The 18791-nt window shown below is 39.5% G+C and overlaps 1 protein-coding gene across 3 annotated transcripts in view; it reads left to right on the top strand.

Moving 5' to 3' along the window:
• The window catches only part of LOC101155573 (rho GTPase-activating protein 7), a 75938-nt gene that overhangs the window by 42369 nt on the left and 14778 nt on the right, over positions 1-18791 (top strand). For 2 of the 3 annotated variants that reach the window (XM_011475294.3, XM_020703198.2), the window contains one exon: positions 17644-17715. In XM_011475294.3, coding sequence (XP_011473596.2) covers positions 17644-17715 — 72 coding nt within the window. Of the gene's footprint in view, positions 1-11075; positions 11368-17643; positions 17716-18791 lie in introns of those variants that run through there. The other variant, XM_004065862.4, reaches the window with a different exon arrangement.

The following is an 18791-nucleotide window of genomic DNA, read 5'->3' as shown; positions in this document are numbered from 1 at the left end:
CACAGACGTGAGGTCACGAGAACAAGCGGGCGAAATAAACTTCCTCCGTAGGGTGGATGGATGCTCCCTTAGAGATAGGGTGAGAAGCTCAGTCACCCGGAGAGAGTTCGGAGTAGAGTCACTGCTCCTCCACATAGAGAGGAACCAGGTGGCTCGGACATCTGGTCCGGATGCCTCCTGGACGCCTTCTTTGGGGAGGTGTTCTGGGCATGTCCCACTGGGCGCAAGGCCCGAGGAATACCGAAGACATCCTGGGGGGATTACTTCTGTTGGTTGGCCTGGGAACGCCTTGGGGTCGCCCCAGAGGAGATAGGGAGAAAGTGGCCGGGGACAGGGAAGTCTGGATATCTTTGTTTGGATGGCTGGATGGAGCCTCTAAAGAAGCCTCTGAAAGTTCCTTAAAAGATTTCAAGGACTAAAACTACCAGATGCATGTAATGTTTGATGTTTTCTTAACCTTGTTTTTTATTTGTGTTGTTGCTTTTCATGCAAGCAAAGATCTCAATTTTATTTGAACATAATCTTCTTCTTAGACTGATTAGCCACTAACTGCCCCTTCTTCCCCTGATCAAGGGGTGTTGCCAGTGACCTTTAGCCCCCTAGTCACTCCTAACCACTTTGGCACCATGAATGGGTGAACACAGGGCCACTGGCTGAGTGTTGTCACCCTCCACGCACAGGCCAACCTCTGATCTGCTTCTTTATAGCTGGTAATAATGGAAGCAGTGGAGCGCTTCGCATTAGCATATTGGCTGAGTGACACTTGGACAACTTAATGTCCACTGTCGTTGGGGTCAGGGTCAGGAAGTGTTTCATGACTGGCATTTCTTTGCCCACGTTGTTTCACAGATCACAAAGTTCCCTTCTGGCATTTTAAAAATCTTATCTTCATAATGTATTAAACCAACAAACAAGTAGATCCATCATGCTTTCAACCAGACCCATCACAAAAGACAAATAATTATCTTTACTTCCATCCATCCATCCATCCATCCATCCATCCATCCATCCATCCATCCATCCATCCATCCATCTATCCATCTATCCATCCATCAATCATCATGCACCATTTTTTATTTTACTTAAACCACTTTGTTTGAACCACCTACTGTATTTCCAAAAACTGCAAAAATAGTCCCTTCTTCATAAGGAGAATACCTGATTGGAGACAACAAATTTTGATTTCCAGGGTCCAGTGTTTTTGACGCATGCAGGCTCTGTCACAATTACTAAACTCCAGCTGGACAGTGTTAGTCGCCCTCTATTCTCAGGAGTCACACTATCATCCTCCAGGGACCAATAAGGAGCAGCGGGTTCAGGGGGAAGTTACAGGTCTGACTGCAACTTCTGTTCATCAACCCAAGTCTTCACCCTAAAACAAGGCAGTGCTGTCTATTAGCTTGTAAAGTAAATAAACCTACTGCACCAGGATGTTAGTCAGACGGGGAAGGAGTGGGTGACTGAGAGCCCTGGGTATTTTAGGGGCAATCACATAAATTGTTCAAGTTTGTAGAAGACAGAGATTACGACATACGATTAAGTAGGAATTAAAAATAATCTTCTGGAAAAAAAATCCATCTTAAATTCTTCATTAAGGTGCTTGTTGCTAAATTTAAACTCCCTTTAAGAACGGGCAAAAAAAGCCAAATTCAAACACAAATCACCACAAAATCCTTCCACTATATAGCTAAGAAGGTGTTCCCCCTTTTTTAATCTGCATTTAAGTTAATACATCAAATCTTAGGATCAGCTATATAAATAAAAAAACAGAATGTTCAACATGCAAAATTCGAAATTGTATCCAACACATTTTTGTTTCACAAAAGTAAAAAAAATGGACTTTAACTGCTTTTCAAACTGTAAAAAAACAACTTATTTCTGCACCTCCTTGATTCTTGCATATGTGAGACATTTGTTCTATCAATATCACGTCTGTCTCTGGTTTGCAAGGTCAAGATTGCCATGTAAGGAATGAGCTAATATCAGCTGGCTAAGCTTTGCTTTCCTGTTGTGACTGCCATTGTGCAAAACAAAATGGGATGGGAAAAGCCCTTGAGTCTCTTTTATTTCACCTAAAAAGAAAAACTAGGAACGTCTGCAGTAATGTTAGGTGCTCCACAAATTATAATTTTAGAATACATGCAAAGAATTTGAAACTTGACATGAATACCAAATTCAGATTTATGGCCAGAAATTTACAAAAAACTTTAAGAGACACATATCTTTTGAACATCTAAAGAAATGTAAGTACTACTACAATGGGAGCAATGAAGAATTATAAGATGCAAACCTTCTTGGTTCACTTTCAGTGGAACCAGTTATTAAAATAATCATGCATTTTGTGGTACAAACACCAAATTTGGCATGATTGTAGCTGATGGACCACTGTTTCAGAAAAGCGTGTTTCCCATGAGAAAAAAAAAAAACAGTACACCTCATAATCTGGAGCACTTTATGTATGCATTAATTCTGGTTGTGTTTTCTTATATTAAAGCAATTTTAAGAGGTACATGGTGCTCTTTCATTATGTCAGTTGGTTTGGCTTTTTTAAGTTGCAAACAAGTTATTGTGAATACACTAATGCAGTTGATGTGTAGTGGTGTCAAACTGTGTTGTTTGACGTGTTAATAAAAAGGTTGGGAATTAGTGTTGTCACAGTAGTGTTTGTTAGTGGTATCAGACTGTTTTGTTTTTTTTACATGTTGCAAACAATAGTATTCTGTAGGTACCCCTCAAGTTAAAAGACTGCATTTTGTGCACTAACATACTGGGGCAAATAGAACAAATATGTTTGTAACAGTTGAGTTTATGGCCAGCATCTTTAAAATGGCTCTTATTTTGAATTTCTCTCATGGCAAACATGTTTCTGTGAAGGAAGCACATTGGATGCTTGTGCCACAAAATGCACAATTTGTCTGATATTTCAATCTAACTGGCTTCGCTATATGCCAAAACGAACCATTGGGTCGGTGATGATGTCCAACCTGAACGTGGCTTGTGTTTTTTGTGACAGCCTTCACGTCTACATGGTTCATCATGTGGGTCACTACAGGTTAGAGTTCATAGAAGGTTGCAGGTCAGAGCAGGCAAAACTAAAGAGTCGACTTCCTGCATTACTTGCTTAAAAAGATAAAGGATACATTGTATATTGGAATTTGATCCTAGCTCAACACAGTTTGAACCCCAGAACAAAAGTCAAAACAGGAAAGATAAGGGAGAGAAGAGGACCTTGCCTTCAGTGTTGGGAGAGTTTTTTTGAGCCTGGCATTGTTGTTGTGATCATGTACCCAAATTGAATCCTCTTTATCACCAAGTTGGATATTTAAAAGATAGTGACATAGGCCACAACTTGTTTTCATAACCATCAGGTACAAACTTCTTGTTATCTGTACTTTTTCTTTTTCTCCATGACGATACATTTTGTCATCTTTCTGACAATGCCCACCCACTCCCACCTAAAACAACAACTACATTTCAAGAAATGTCACTGTGGGGCATATTTTGCTCTGATTTCAAATTACACCTCAATGGACTGTGATTCACTGGTGCTGAAAGCAAATACATTTGACACCTCAGCCAACTCCTCCAAATCCATGCCATATCCGCCTTCATCCTGAGCAATTCATCAATATGCCAGACAGCATCAGCATACCTAGAATTCTTATTGTATCTTGTCACTGTATTTCTGTTGTGCACAAAGGCCTTATGCCAGTGCCGGAGAAGAAAAATTGTGGGCAGGATTTAAAAATCATATTCTGACATTTTTAGAAGCTGAAATGTAAACCATTCTGACTGTTTGATTCTAGACATTTTAGCTATTTTAAGTTGAACATGTTGGCAATGCCAACTTTTCATGTTGAATTTTAAAGCTAGCTTTTCCACTGTAAACAAATGCTTTTGAGGGTTTTCTTTCTCCAAAAATCTGTCATTTATAAGATTAACCCATAGATGAGCTGCCGGTAATCTGAATCGGAAAAGACTTAAATCTAGTTTCTTGTTGTAATATTTGTGAAAAAAATAATAAAATGATTTGCAAAAATCGTGGTATGGATCAGTCCTTACAGTGACGTCTATGCATCCACAGGTGGCTGCTCTTAAAGAAAGGAATGCATCATTGCACACTGGGTTTAATTAGTCCCTCTTTTGAAATCACTAAAAACCCTTTTAAGTAATTTTTCATACAAACCGTTCCACTTCAATGATTTTAAAACCTTATGATATTTGAAACTAACACAACTGAAATTCCAGGGCTTAGAGTGTTATATTTTACATGCATTCATTTCTGTTCTTGATTCGTCTTTTTTAGGGTCGTGAGGAAGGGGTTGGAGGATCTAGATCTAGGATCTAGTTTCAACTGGTGCAATGCTTACACAGCAGAAGGGCTGCCAAATTACATCAGAGATAAACAATATCTTGTTAGTTATTTTTTCCACTTAATTCATGATATGTTTGCTCATTCGGGGAAGATTAGATGAGTAGAAATGAAGGCATCTGTTGTAACGCAGGAAGTTTGGAGGCGACACGGCGCAGCATGGAATGTGTCCTCGTTCACAGCCATATGGTCGCCATCATTAACCACTGGCTTAGAATTTTTTAGTGGTTTTCCATAGACCCCTCCCCCCACCCCCCCTCTTCTGCTGGGATGGAATGTGGTCGCACGCTCAAATAGCCAAATAGCTCGTAAAGTACAAGATATAAAACCAAACTTGTTTTGTTAATTTGAAACAGTGATGACAAAACTCATCCTTCACAATTTTAGGAGTAGTTTTGCAGTTTTTGCTTAACTTTTAAGTTCAAACACAGCCCTTAACACCTTGATCCCTGTAGATTCAAGTTATTTTTGGGGTTTTCTGTGATCAGAATAAAAACTTCATTAAGTATGACTTAGTGAAGTCCTATTGAGTTTTCACACATTTACCCACATTTACACAAGGTTACATAGGTTTTGAAGTTAGATGGTGCATTTGAAAAGCTTACCATTTACAAAATCAGAACACCAGCACTTGTAATGCTACATGCAGTACACACCGAGCATGTGATGCACTGAATACGGGTTTTTAGCATACAGTGCTAACATATGTCTGTCGCTACCCAAAACTAGCCCATGCACTCACAGGTGAAAGAGGCTTGCTGCAAATCTCGTGATCAGGATTTTTTTCTCACAGCTCTATTCCGATATATGAAAGACTTGGTGTCATTTACAGTAATTCTGGCAGAGCACAACCTGTTATTTATGCCTCCTTTTGAGATTGACACTTCCCGTACGTCTTCCTGTACGTCACTACTACATGAGTTCCTGATTGGTCAAAGTTCAACCAGTTTAACTGCGCGTTTTTTATGTACTATAGAGCCTGAAAATGATCGTAGAAAGTTGAGTGGTGAACGCTACAATTTTGAAAACAGAAGGCCAAAATGAATATGTACTGGTACTCGGGTTTCCATTAACTTTTTACTGGAAGGGGTTGTTTGAACGTACATTGCCAAGGGCGGTGTGAATGTAGCATCAGCAATTCCTTTAAGTCTGCAGCAAATAACCAAATACAGGTCTTAAGATGTTGTATTTTGCTGGCCTCTTTATTTTTTTATTCATTTCATTTTCAGGTTCCAAAAAGCCTCAATTGGCAAATAGAAGATGGTAATATGGGATGTCCTGCAATTTGACACAGAGATAAATAAAGCAAGCAACACATAGACCGCAATGATATAATGTTATAGCAATTCTTTAACAACTCATAAATTGTTAGTCAATCCCTGCAACACATCCGTTGTTGACAAGTTAATGTTGGTCCAGATTCTGTGCTTAAATGTGGCTAAAGTATCTCATAATTTCAGAGTAGTGAATGTATTTCCTCATATGTTTCCAATTGTGCAGCTTTGACTGTCAATTCTTTGCCTTGTTTGAACATCTGCCTTGTAAACATCTGGCCAATTTAGCATCACCACTAGGAGTCAAGAAGCTGCAATGCAGTAGGGAAGGAAACAGGTTTAGAGCTCCTAAGTTTTACTTTAAGTACTAATATTTGCTTCCAGAATATCTAGACTTGTATTTTTTAAAAGGGGGTGATGACATGTTGACAAGACCACATGGAGATTTGTCCACTCAACATACAAATCCAAGGAAACAAACACCAACGGTTGAAAAAAATTCAAAAGAGTAAATTGAAATAGGGCCTTAAAAAAACAACAACATAGAAAAGTGGGTCACCAGAGAAACCCAGACTTTGTTCAGGATGCATGTGACCATCATCAATTCAGCATCACCATGAGTGGAATTTAGAAGGCTGTTCTTTTTGTTTTTGTTTTTTATGAGCAATTTCCTCAGGGAGTCCCCAGATTTGGTCTGAAAGCTCTTTTCAAGAAATGTTGTTTGTGGTTAGCTGCACGAGTTTGTTCAATTATTGGAATGGCCTGAATCCGTTTGCCACAAATTCCGCCAGTCACAAGTTATTAGTCTGAACTAATGGATCCACTCTGTGACCAGATACTTTTGAAAATGATCAAAATCTGTCCAAGTCCTCAGCACAAGTAGTCAGATAGATTATTTAAAACTAGTTATGGAGACACTTTCAGGATCAGATAAAACACTATACACACACTACTAAATGCAGACTATTGGTCTGATTGTGTTAGTGTGTGTTTGTAATAATTTAAAATGCCTTTATTCTTGTAAATATGAATGTGCACACACAAGAAAGTAGACAGACAAAAGCCACACACAATAACTCAAAAGCTCATCATCCCTCTCCTAATTATTCACTTTTTTCCCCATAATTGTCTTGTTTAATGTTGTTGTTGTGCCATAACCTAAACACACTCTCACTATTGTAACAATGCTGGAGATCCATTGTTTGTGTTAGTGTGTGTGTCAGACTCCTGCCTCTATTGTGATCACAGTGAGTCCATCAAAGCTCGGGTAGGATACCGGCGAGGTATTTGGTCGACTGTCTGCCTCGGGCTTCCTTATTTTGTGTGTGTGTTTGTGTGAAACCTGGTCCAAACCCCTGTCTCCGTGCACTTCCTCATTGCCATTGTGTGCATGGAAGCATTTGCTCTGTCTTTCTCTTTCTGCTGTCAGTGTCTTTTTGGGCTGATCCCCAAGACTATGGATGAACTATTTCTGGAAATTCCTGTTATGAGGAGATTATGACTCCCTGCCTCCACCCTATTTGATTATGTCTATCGCAAAGATAAGTTAAAGCAATTCATCTCTGCCAGCATCAGGGGAAGCCTTAAGACAGACACATAATTGTTAATAGGGGAATATTAAATAAAGTTTCATATGTCTAATTCACTGTAATACGAAAATCTCTAATTTAACTGTAATGAAATTATCACTGGCAAACAGATTCAATATAATTTCAATTCACAAAGTTAATTTTGCGTTTTGCTTTCTGGTGTACTATAATAAGATCAAATATATTTGTTTCTTTCTAAAAAATCAATTAATTTTAGCTATTAACCTTTGTTTTTTGACATAACAAAAACTGGATTATTCATTAAAATGTTTTGCAAAATTTTGCATTAAAAACAAAATTTTGTCAAACCCCCCAAGAAATTCCATTAAAAGAGAAAAGATTCCCAGGTTTGATGAATTAATTTTGCGTTTTCCTTCCGAAGATTGATTTGATTTTGACAACTCGGTCGTAACCCTCTAAAGCACACTACATCAAAGAATTGACAGAGAATTCAAATTTCTTCGGCTTAAGATGAAATCCATTAAAGAAAAACTTAAAAAATGCAAAATCATGTTTTTAAAGAGATATTAATGGTATCAATGATAGTATTTTGAGTGATGTGGTAGGTTTTTTGCTCACAACAATGTTGGTTAAAGATGCAAAACTATTGACATGAGTTTTCAGGAAAAAAGCACCTTATTTTCCCCATGATCTCAAATTTGATCCCCACGTTTGTAACATGATGTAACTGTAATATAAAGAATTAACTATTAACAAATGTTGCCATGTTTTAATAAACTAAGTATTCATTTAAAAAAACTAATAACAAGAGAGGAGTTATTCTTACTATAAAGCTTAGAAAATTAGCAAAACTTTTCCCGCCAAAAGTGATTTTCAAATTTGAAATGAGCAGGAAAATCCCTTCTTCTGCCCCTAGTGGATTGAGCCCTTCTTCTGCCCCTAGTGGATTGAGGATGAACTACAGGGCAGAAAACATGTATCAAGTTATATACACTGAGTATTTAAGGAAAGTTTGAATCATGCCAATAAGATAGGGGTCTCAGAAATGGGTGCATCAATTGTAAAACAAAAGGTTATATAGGGCAAATTATGATCAAAATGTTACATTCCTTGTGTTTAACTTACATTTTGGGAACTAAATAGAATATACCTTCATTTTAAAATTTTCTATGACCTTTGAGAAGGTCTTCTTCGCTTCTGTTGAAACGGCCTTGGGTGTTTGCGGGTGTGTTAGCCTGATGCATCCATTCATTGACCCTCACTTGGCCCTGCTGTTTGAGGTTAGGGCTGGCAGATAAAGGGAGGGCAGATCCCAAGGCAACCCCACAGGGCGTCTCTTCAGGTCAGGAGAATTGTTTTCATTCTTCATGCTTCTTTCATTTCTGCAGCTATATTGTTCTTTCTTTCAGGATAACATAATTTTTCTCTTTGTTACTGTTGCAGAAAGTCTTTTTCAAGTCATTTTTTGATTGTTTTCAGTTGCTCTTCTTTTCTGCCTTCTGTCTCTCAACTTCTGTCTGTGTTTGAGGGTCAGAGGTGACACTGTTAAAACTTTACAACCGGCAACAGTGGCTTCGCCTAACAGTTCAGGAGTTAATGGCCCAAGTGAGAGCCTTTTTTAGATCAAATATCTGCAATTTGTTTTCTTTCTGCATTAGTGCTTCTGTTGTTTCAATACAGAAGTGATAATTAAAAACCCACAGCACACATGAGTAAAATTGACCATAAAACAAAAGCTAATCCAGCAAAACGTCCATGTCTGGGAAATTGTATTTTGGCTGTTTTCTTTTCTGAAAAAAAATGGTTCCAAGTGATGCAAACTCTAATCCTTTGTGTATTTCTTTTCTAACACCGATGCATCTTCTCATTTCCTTTCTTTTGTGCAAAGACCCTTATTATTCTCGCATGTCTTTGATTTGTATCTGAATCATAAGCCAAACAAGCGCCTGACTCTGACAAGCTTTGAGGAAGGAAAATTGTAGACACTAGAGAGACACACTCATTTGCCCTGCAGCTGCTGGCATCAACAGCAGTCTGCTCGTCTAATCTTTCGCACTTTACCACACACAATCATCAACAGCCCGCGCCGTTCTAATGTATTTGTCACCATCAAACAAGTTGAGCGCTGGAGCTCCCTCATCTCTGCGCGGGGCGGTTGACCCATCTTTGCGTTGGTGCATTGGGTGCTCCCTCTGGGTGGTCAGGTTTTGTGGTTCTGGGATTTGGCCTTGTTTGGTAATCTCTGCTTCCTTCCTATGCTTTCTCTTCCTCTGCATTGCAGGCACACTGAAAGACCATAATTATCCTTCTCCCTCCCTGCAGGTTATAAGATTTAGTGAAGAAATCTGGGAAGATTTACCTCTGTTAATGAGCTCATAAGATCATGTATTGTCTGTTGACGTGTTGATCCGACGTTTATCCTCTGATGACTGGATAATTTCACATTTGTGCTTTTACAGTTTGGCCTTTGAGGAAGTAAGAAACAAAATAAACGTTTTAGCCAAAAAATCCTGCGACGCTTTAAATGATGATCAAAACCAAAATTAGTAAATTATTCAATTTTGATTATTTTTACCTAAAAACATTATTTTTATCATAACATTTCATTTTTAGTCTCACATCTTCAAAACAACCTCATATTTTGTTAGTTTCAGAATTAACAAAACTCATTACAAACATTTTTGAACATTGTTTTAGCTAAGTAGTCCATACATTCATGCTGGCACTATAAAAATATATGCATTTCATCTTTCAAGTTGTGGACTAATCATCTCTGGGAAGTTTAGAATAATATTTAAAGGCAAAGTTCTCCACATAGTTACAACTGAATTTACTTTTGCTGCTTGCTATGACTTAAGCCCTACATAACAAGTGTTTGAGTTCTTCCATCTTTGTATCATGGTTAGAACAGCTCATGAAAAGGACATTTTCACATGAAAACTACCAACAGAACATGAAGGCGGTTTCTTGAAATCTTTTATTTTGACTAATGGAAATTCATAGCTAATTTTCCCCATGGTTCCCACCCTTTCATCATGGTGGCATGGCAACAGGCAAGTAGCCGGTTGGATCTTTTTCCTTTGCTTGAATCTCCTCTGCTTGCGGTCAGCTGGGAATGGTCTGGCAGCTTACAAGAAACTAAAGAGTTAGCCAGGATTTTCTGCATCATTCTTTCCTCGGATGTCCAAGCTGTTGATTACCACATTTCCCTGTCACTTAGTGACACGTCATGGCCTGCATTTACATCAACCCAACACAGTGAGTTACCATGATTTAAACTGAAGAAAAACATCACGTTGGTGCTTAAAAAAAACCCTGCAGTTTGGATGAGAGTTTCTTTGGTTCATGATGGTTGGAGGAGGTCTAAGCGTGGCGCAGCAGCAGGCTCCGTGCGCCGGACGCGCCCCGATTAGGGCGGGCAGGAGCAAAAGCATTACCATACCTGCTGTAGTGGTCTTTTCACGGCACCACTTGCGCTTTTCAGGCTAATCTGGCGTCACAAAAGAGCCCCTCACTGTTGTCTCCACTGCTTTCTAATGAGATGCAAGCCGGTCACCAGGCCAGGAGCCGCCAGCCCTGCTTCTTAAATGAGGGGGAATAAGGCTGTCAGAATGAAAGGTCACATAGGAGATCCCAGGGAGTCAAGTTTGTCCCCCCCATATAAAACACACAGAACTGGAAACTCGGGAAATTGAGTAAGGAAGGGAGAAGGATGGAGCATAAAGCATGTAGATCTTGCGTCATTTACGCAGAGACAGTGCTCTTGTGTGTGCGCCCGCGCCTCCTGTGAGTGTGTTTCAGCTCCTTATCAGGTGGGGAGCAGCAGAGCAGCTGGGGGTGGAGCAACGGCAGTTTTCCATTCCTAAAGTTTGAATCACACTGTTCTCCATTCACAGTCCTGCTCGGAGCTGCATCACTTGGCTGGGAAGAGCGAAGCGTTTTGTGGAATTCTATGAGTCGCAGCTGAGTCAAACTAGAACCATGGATCTACTGTCTCGCGTTACGGCTAGAGGACATCTGCAGAAGACTGTATAGTTTTTCTCCATAGTGGATTATCATGCGGACTTCGTTCTAACGGCATAGTGGGTCTGAGCGGACAGTCGAGCAGGCGCAGCAGGGAGTTTTACGCAAAGCTGCTGGCGACCGTGACACTAAAAAATGATATTAACACGTAAGTTTATTTATTATTTTTATAAACACTTTTAGCTAAAGTGTGACTCATATTTATTTTAGTCCCTTTGACAAGCATTTTTTTTACTTCAACTTAGCGCTTTCATCAGTCTACAGCTCACCGCTCCCGCTCAGGGATGGCTGCGGAGAACAAGTTTGGTGCGTGACAATTAACGGAACTTCATCAAACAATTATTTTATATTAATTGCTAAATATATCGTGGTTAGTATGTAGTCTTTTTTCCCCTAGAACCTATACTTTTAACGTAGCTATAAAGGTTTCTCCAAGAGTTGCGCCTTGAGGGCGCAGCGCTGCGGGCTGTCAGATAAGAAATCCACCCCTCATTCAGCCTCCACGTCCCCACTCCCGTTTTCCATTCATCCTCGGGTTTGGTTCATCTAACAATTTTTGAAGTTCCGCAAACTGTGAGGTAAACGTTTTACGAAATCCCCTTCCTCAATGCTTCTGATCTCTTTTTTTTACGCACAGAGCAGCCAAAATTCAGAGCTTTGTATTTATATGTTGATGTGCAATCTGCGTATTTTCAGTTTTAAACTGTGCTGTAGATCTGTTCAGCCATATCTCTGCCCCGTCAGTGCCTACAGTTGGTATGCCGTTGGTCTAATCTCCTACATGCAAAAGAATCAGAGGGCTTACATTGATTTGAGGGTTCTCTTTCTTTCTCTTGTCTCATTCGTTCAGTCTTCTCCAGCACACACATCCTTATCAGTAACCTAAGGCCGAGAACAGATATGAGTACAGAGTGGTTCAGTTAGGCCATAAAAGTATTGGGAACGTGCTCAGAGGCACACAGGCACTCACATTTACCCATTTGCCCATTGTGACACTATGTTCTGGTCCAGTCACTCACTTTGTCTTTCAATTAGGGAAGCATTGATTCTGACTGAGCTGTGTTGGAGTTAGGGGCTATCCGATGGGAAAAGTAAATGAAGGAAGCGCGCCTCATCAACAGTCTGTGTGAAACAGGAAATAAGCTCAGGCCTTATCTGAAAGGCTGCAGAGGCATCCAGATGTTTCATGTGAATACTCTTTGGAGATCTGAAGGCTAAATTGTACCCTAATTTTTCTATAGCAAAGTGGAAACCTTCATTCCTTGAGTAGTTTTTTAATGATGTTTTTTATTGTTGGGGTGGTCATTGTAGGTATAGGCTATTATCTGTCTGTATCAAGCTTCTCAAAGGTTTTGAACAGAACTGGTCACCTGATCCAGGGATAGGACCCTCCATTTGAGCATAAATCTGTCATCAGCAGGATGACACAGGGGCCTTTGGGGTTAGCGGAGCAAATGATCCATTCCAGGCCATCTGTGTGTTTGCATGCATGTGTGCTGCTGAATTTGTGCCTGCATGCCACCAGCTGGTGGGAAATAACTGGAATGGACCATGTTAGTAACTTCATTTTCATTTTGTGGATCTGTGTGAGCGGGACAAAGCTTGAGGCTCGCCAGATGGTTATATTCCTGGCACTGTGTCCCTTGGCTAACAGTTAGACCTTCTTTGTGAAGCCCAGCTGTCCAGCAATGGAATCACAAAATATGATCCAGCGTGAAGAAGAAAAATCTGTTTTCAACCATCTTTGCATTCCAATACCGGTCATGCTAAAACCATCTCTCTGGCTTTTCAAACTTTGCTTCCATATGATGAATATATGTTTGCTGTTTTCACATAGCCAGTTGTGAAATAGTTTTAATCATAAATCATTTTTATAGTACTGAAAGTTGAGAAAGGCCCAGCAATAATTGCAAGACTTGAGGCCTCAGGCTTGACATGGCTAGCTATGTCTAAAACTATAGACGGCACCTTTTGGAATGGGAAATGCTTTATTGCTGTGTGTTTCTAAAAAACAAAAAAACAGGTTCCCCCTTGCCTCTTTTTGTAATAACACCTACAGGCACTTGTAGTGGTAGAGGTTCATAGCTGTAGGTGGAAGCTTCTTATTAAAAGGAAGAGGTTCCAAGCCCAGCTTCTAGTAGCTGTTTGGGGGCTGTTGTACGAATTAGATAAAATATATGGCCATGGTTACAAAAATCATTCCGTTCTTGTGGTTAGATTTTATACTGTCAAAAATTGTTGTTATAAACTTCATTATTGGATTTTATATTAGAAATTGTACCTTTATAGGGGTTTGATCTTTTGATTGCATGTAACTGTCAATCCACATATTTATCAGGTGTATTCCACTAATTGTCAAGCTTTTATTTTGTGTTTTGGAAAGGAAGTGCTCAGTGACCTCATATCCTGCCAAGATGGCGATGAGCTTCAAAACATGCTTTAAATCAGCTCTATAGAAACCAGGAGTCACGGCTCTTCATTTCATACTTGTGTCAGAGTTTTTTCAGATGCTTGCATTTTTGCTGTGCTTTGTGACTACCTTTAGACAGATAACAATATTAACTCAGAAAGGTAGTAGAATTGATTGACAATAGTAAATAGAACAGTCACTGTTGAGTAGATCATCATTTGCACATGCTTCTCAGGATGGGATGCTCTTCATCCCAGTTGCACTGGGGCTGCTATGTTGATTAAAAAAGGCAATATAAAAAATAACCCATTGTTTGTCATTGATTTTACATTTTAATTTCTTAATTATCAACTTTCACTTAATTTTCTGTATTGCTTTAATGAGTTAAATGTTAACTATTTTCCCAGCATGTCATCATTGCACTTTGCTTTTTTAAATTGTTTTTAAAAGAACACCACAGACTAGCACACTAGAGAGCTCAATGCACTAGCACAACTTTATAGAAACAAAGGAGTGTCAGATTAAATTGAAAGAAATTGAGTTGTCCTATTTTTTATTTGCTTAAAAAGACACAAATTTAAGCATTTCTCCATTCTCCCATTGGGGATCGGAGCTGAACCACAGAGTCTGCCAGGTTTATCACTGTATCTCTCTCGAGCCACTTTGAAGCTCTGTCAGAGTTACCCAGTCAAACCTCTAGTTGATAAGAAGCCATGACAGCCTTTTGATTTTTTTTTTTAACTGATAGTATTTTGAAACCCACAGATGATTTGATAATTCTCGATAAGCTACCAACACAGAAGATGTTGGTCGGGCATTCTTCTCAATCTGTCTTCTTCAAAGGACTAGTTGTTAGTGATAACTGCTCAGACCCATGACCTCCAGATTGCTGTGGGTGAGACTTTGAGGTGGGGAGCAGTCTCCTTTGTTTGCTGGATGCTGACAAACTCTCTCTGGAGCGAAGGCTCTGCATAGCTGGAGCCTTTTTGCCTTTCTGTGACGGAGCGAAGCCTTGGCCAGCAATTGTGAGAATTTCCTGCCACCGGAAGGGAGAGAAGAGATGTGGCAGGCTGAGCTGAAATAAGCAGAAACAGGGTTAGAGATGAGAGGAACTAAAAGGAAATCAAACAATGACTATAATAGGTTAATTTTAGTAACTTTAACTAACAGCAAACCACAGAAGTATGGCTTCTTTAGATTCAGATAAAATCTATTGAAGTTAACTCAGCTATCTTATCCTCAGATATCATTCTTATCATTTGTTCCCACAGAAAGAGAGACAGCCATCTCACCTCACGGTGTTGTTTCATTCATATGCAACAGAACTAAATGTAATTAGCTGTAAAAAGAAACTGCCCTGTTGATGCAAACAGTAATACATTTATACAGAGATGTTTCTTTTTATTTATTTACTTTCAGTTTTGTCTGAAAGCCAATTTTGACTGGTCACATGTTGGCATCAGTGGCGTGAGTCCTAGCCAGCCAGGGTGGAGCCACATCCATTCTTGCAAGACAATGCACTCTATTGGTAAAGTCAAGTTTGTTTTTAGTATTGTCCTGAAATTCTCCATCACACTGGAACATATGGAAAAGTTACCCAACTCTGTGAGCTGTTCTTATTCATGTTCAGTGTTGTACCTGAATCGACTCAGCACACACGCCACCATCGTAAAGTAATCTATTCGGCTTGATGTTAGCACAGAGATTGGCTTTTTTCTAAATGTGTGCCGTAGGACATTTGTTCTGTGTGGCTTTGTATGTGCCTTTAACCATAAGAGCGTTTGCTAAGTACACACAATCACCGGAGCCCATGTTTGTCTTGGCTGCCTCTGCCTATTATCTGCCCAGGAACAAATGAAGGGAGGGCCTCACAGCCAAGTACTCAGCAGTCAATGCAGTGCTGCTCGCCTCCTTTCCTGCAAGGGAAGCAGGAAGAGGAAGTGAGGTAGTTCCCTAGTGAGTGTTAGGAAGCTGGGGCGGACACTAAGAGGGAAAAATAATAAATAAATCAAAAGTAAAAGATGTTAAATCATTACAAAAAAAGTAAGAATGAGGTTAGTTTGCAATTATCTGTGTTTTGTAAATATTGTTGAATTTTACTTTTTTCTTCACTTTTTAATAAATGAAATAAATCTGAGGGTGTGTGGGTGTGTTTCTGTGTGTGGTTCTGGTTGTTTATGCCAGACCCCCATGTCCACTTTTTTGTAGCCAAACAAAAGGTCGACAAGAACTATGAATAATTGGGGACACATTGCAGGGGAAAACATTCGGCACCAGCATAAACGTGGTGAATACATTTGTTATCATTTCATTTTCTTAGCACGTTAAGTGACATGTCACTGTAAAGTGGATCTGACACACATTTTGTCCCATGGAGGGGTGTGCTCATGATAGCTTCTCTCCGAAAGAAGCTTATTGGATCCCATACTTTTTCAGTGAAAAGCTTTCCGTGTGTCTGTACATCTACTTTGCATTTCAATTACCGGTATCCAAGTGTCTTGCTATATATTTTTTTTTTTTTGCAAATACTGCTTCTGTACTAACACACACACACATTGATACACATACAAATGCAAGAAATCTGTAGCCCTTCGCAGTGTTTGCTTTCAAGAATGTGGGCATAATTACCCCTTAGCTTTCTATGTTCTCCTGGGTTCACAGCACTCCCTAAATACAAGGTTTAACACACACACATGGTCTTTTGAGGCATGCCATTTCAAGTCCACTGGGAGAAAATAGAAATTGTTTGTCAGAAAGTACCACTTTTTTAGTGCTACTTGACCCTTTTGGCACATGCTGGTTACATGGTTGAGATCACTCCTGGCCTGCCTACCCCACCGTGGCAGAGGGGGGACTGTTCTGGTCATGTCACACCTTGTTGTCAGAGGTTTTATCTGCTGTCTAGGCTTGCTGTTGGTATTTAAATGCTGGTATATCTTTTAGACCAGACCTAAGATTGTTGGTCTTTGTCTGACTTCAGTCTGGCAGTGTATTACGGTTAAGTTTCATCTGTTCATAGAAAACAATCAGTCCAAAGTTATTCCCAAATTATTTTTATTTAATGTTGTCTTTGCTCCACAAGAACAAAACATGCACGGTATAGCAACATAATTTAGCTTTAGAAAGTAGCAGAGTTTTGCAACTCAAATCTAAAATGCATTAGTCAGTCAATAGTCCTATTTAAAAGTGTAGCAGACTATTACAATGTCAGAGTTTCTGTTTTATCTATTGTTGTTGTTTTATATATTAGGTCTAATGGTTTGTTACAAAGTCTTTGTTGTGCTACATCAACACGCTAAGGAAGCATTGTAAAATGAGGGTCTTAAGGTCTTACGCCATGTTTGTGTCTCCTATCCAAACTACTGACTGTGTGAAGATGGTTGGCTGCCATTTGGCACATATCATCTAAAAGGCTTTCACACATAATTGGGAGACATTGCTGTGGCTCCCGACAAACCATGAACCTCAACATGCAGTCACAGTAGTTAGCACAACAACCCAAAATGTCACACCTTGTGTTTAAAAGGATTTATGAGTTTCTTTGGTTGTTCTGTGAATATGATTGACTGCAGTGACGGTGACACATTTGGCATTTTGGGTCACTTTTTCTGTCGTTTCAAAAGCGTAGGTTTTCTGAAAGCATCAAAGGCTTTCGGACACCATAGAGGCCTTATCAAAACATCCAGACTTTGGTGATGTCATTGTAAAAACTGAAAGCACCTTTCTCAGCGAAGAAGCTCGAGCTGCGCATACTTGGCAAGTGGGAACGTGAAGACAATTTACATGTAGATGCTTTGAACTCCAGTTTTGGAAACAAGAGAGAGGAGAGAGACTGATGGTTAATGAGGTGAAAGAGTTCACATGTGATAAGATCCTCACACTCTGGAGGCATTGGGCTATCTTACGACATGATTTAGGCAAAATGTAAACAAATGTCATAGCATCTGCTTGTAATTAATGGTTAATCCTGTTGATTTTTATACATCTTCTCTTTCTGTTTTTGTCTTTTTGTAGAGATTGAAGCCAAAGAGGCCTGTACCTGGCTCCGAGCTGCAGGTTTTCCACAGTACGCCCAACTTTATGAAGGTAAAAAATGCTTTCAGACACTTTATATTTGGTTGTTCAAATAAAATTTGACACTTAATTTCTTCTTCAAATTCCCAGGTTCCACTATTAAATTAACTAATATCACATATCCAAACAATGTATATATTCAAAAATACAAAAAATAAAAAATAAAAGTCTGGCTTTAACTAGTTTTATGTAATACAATCCATGCATGAAAATTTATAAAACTTTTCATTGGTCTTTGTGTAAGTGAAAGCAGGAAAACATTACCACTGTAGGATTTTTCCACTTAGCAGACACTGGTTTCAAATTCTTGGTGGTCAGGATGTTTTCACATGCAGGATGACACCTTTCAGACCATATGAAAACAAAAATAATCCACAGTTTATCCTTCTGCAGATTCTGCTATAGATAAACCTTTGTCATCTCCTTATGAGAGGTATTTTTTATTACTCGTGCAAGCAAACATTTTGCCTTCATTGCATATATGGGCTCGTTTGTTTTGTCAGTGATGTCAAGGCAATTGCCCCATGAAAGATGCCTGATATGCATTCTTTAACCTCAGTTGTTTGAAGATACTGAACTTTCACGAATAGAATTCTCTTATCATCGTTGCTCCTGAGGGGTGGAAAAGCAAGATTTCCATTTTGACCAGGGTCAGCACATTCCTGACAATATCTTGGTGTCCGTCCATCCATCCATCCATCCATCCATCCATACATCCATCCATCCCCAACATTCCATCCATAGAAGTGCATTCTGTTTTGACACAGACTAACCTTTATCAGTGCTGCAACTGGGTGAAAAGGTGACCCTGCTGCTGAAGTAAAGTAGAGTGCAAAAACAAGAAACAGAAGGAAGTCAGAGCGCGGAGCAGAAGTGGAGTAGCTATTGTCAGTCTTCAATCAGTCCCCTGTTCTCTCCCTCTGTGCTCCATATCCCCCCTGCCTGCCCACTTTCAAAGCTGCAGCTGTGTTTGTTTGGTCGGCTAAGACGCTACTTCCTCTTTTAGCTTTTCATCAAGAGTGTATGGGGGAGAATGAAGATGTTTGAGCAGTGGGTGTGTTTGGGGCAAGTTGGGGGATAACTAGTCT

Source organism: Oryzias latipes, chromosome 1, assembly GCF_002234675.1.
Source record: "Oryzias latipes chromosome 1, ASM223467v1".
NCBI lineage: Eukaryota > Metazoa > Chordata > Actinopteri > Beloniformes > Adrianichthyidae > Oryzias > Oryzias latipes.
Note: the sequence above shows the minus strand (reverse complement) of the source record. Positions and strands in the feature narration are given on the sequence as shown.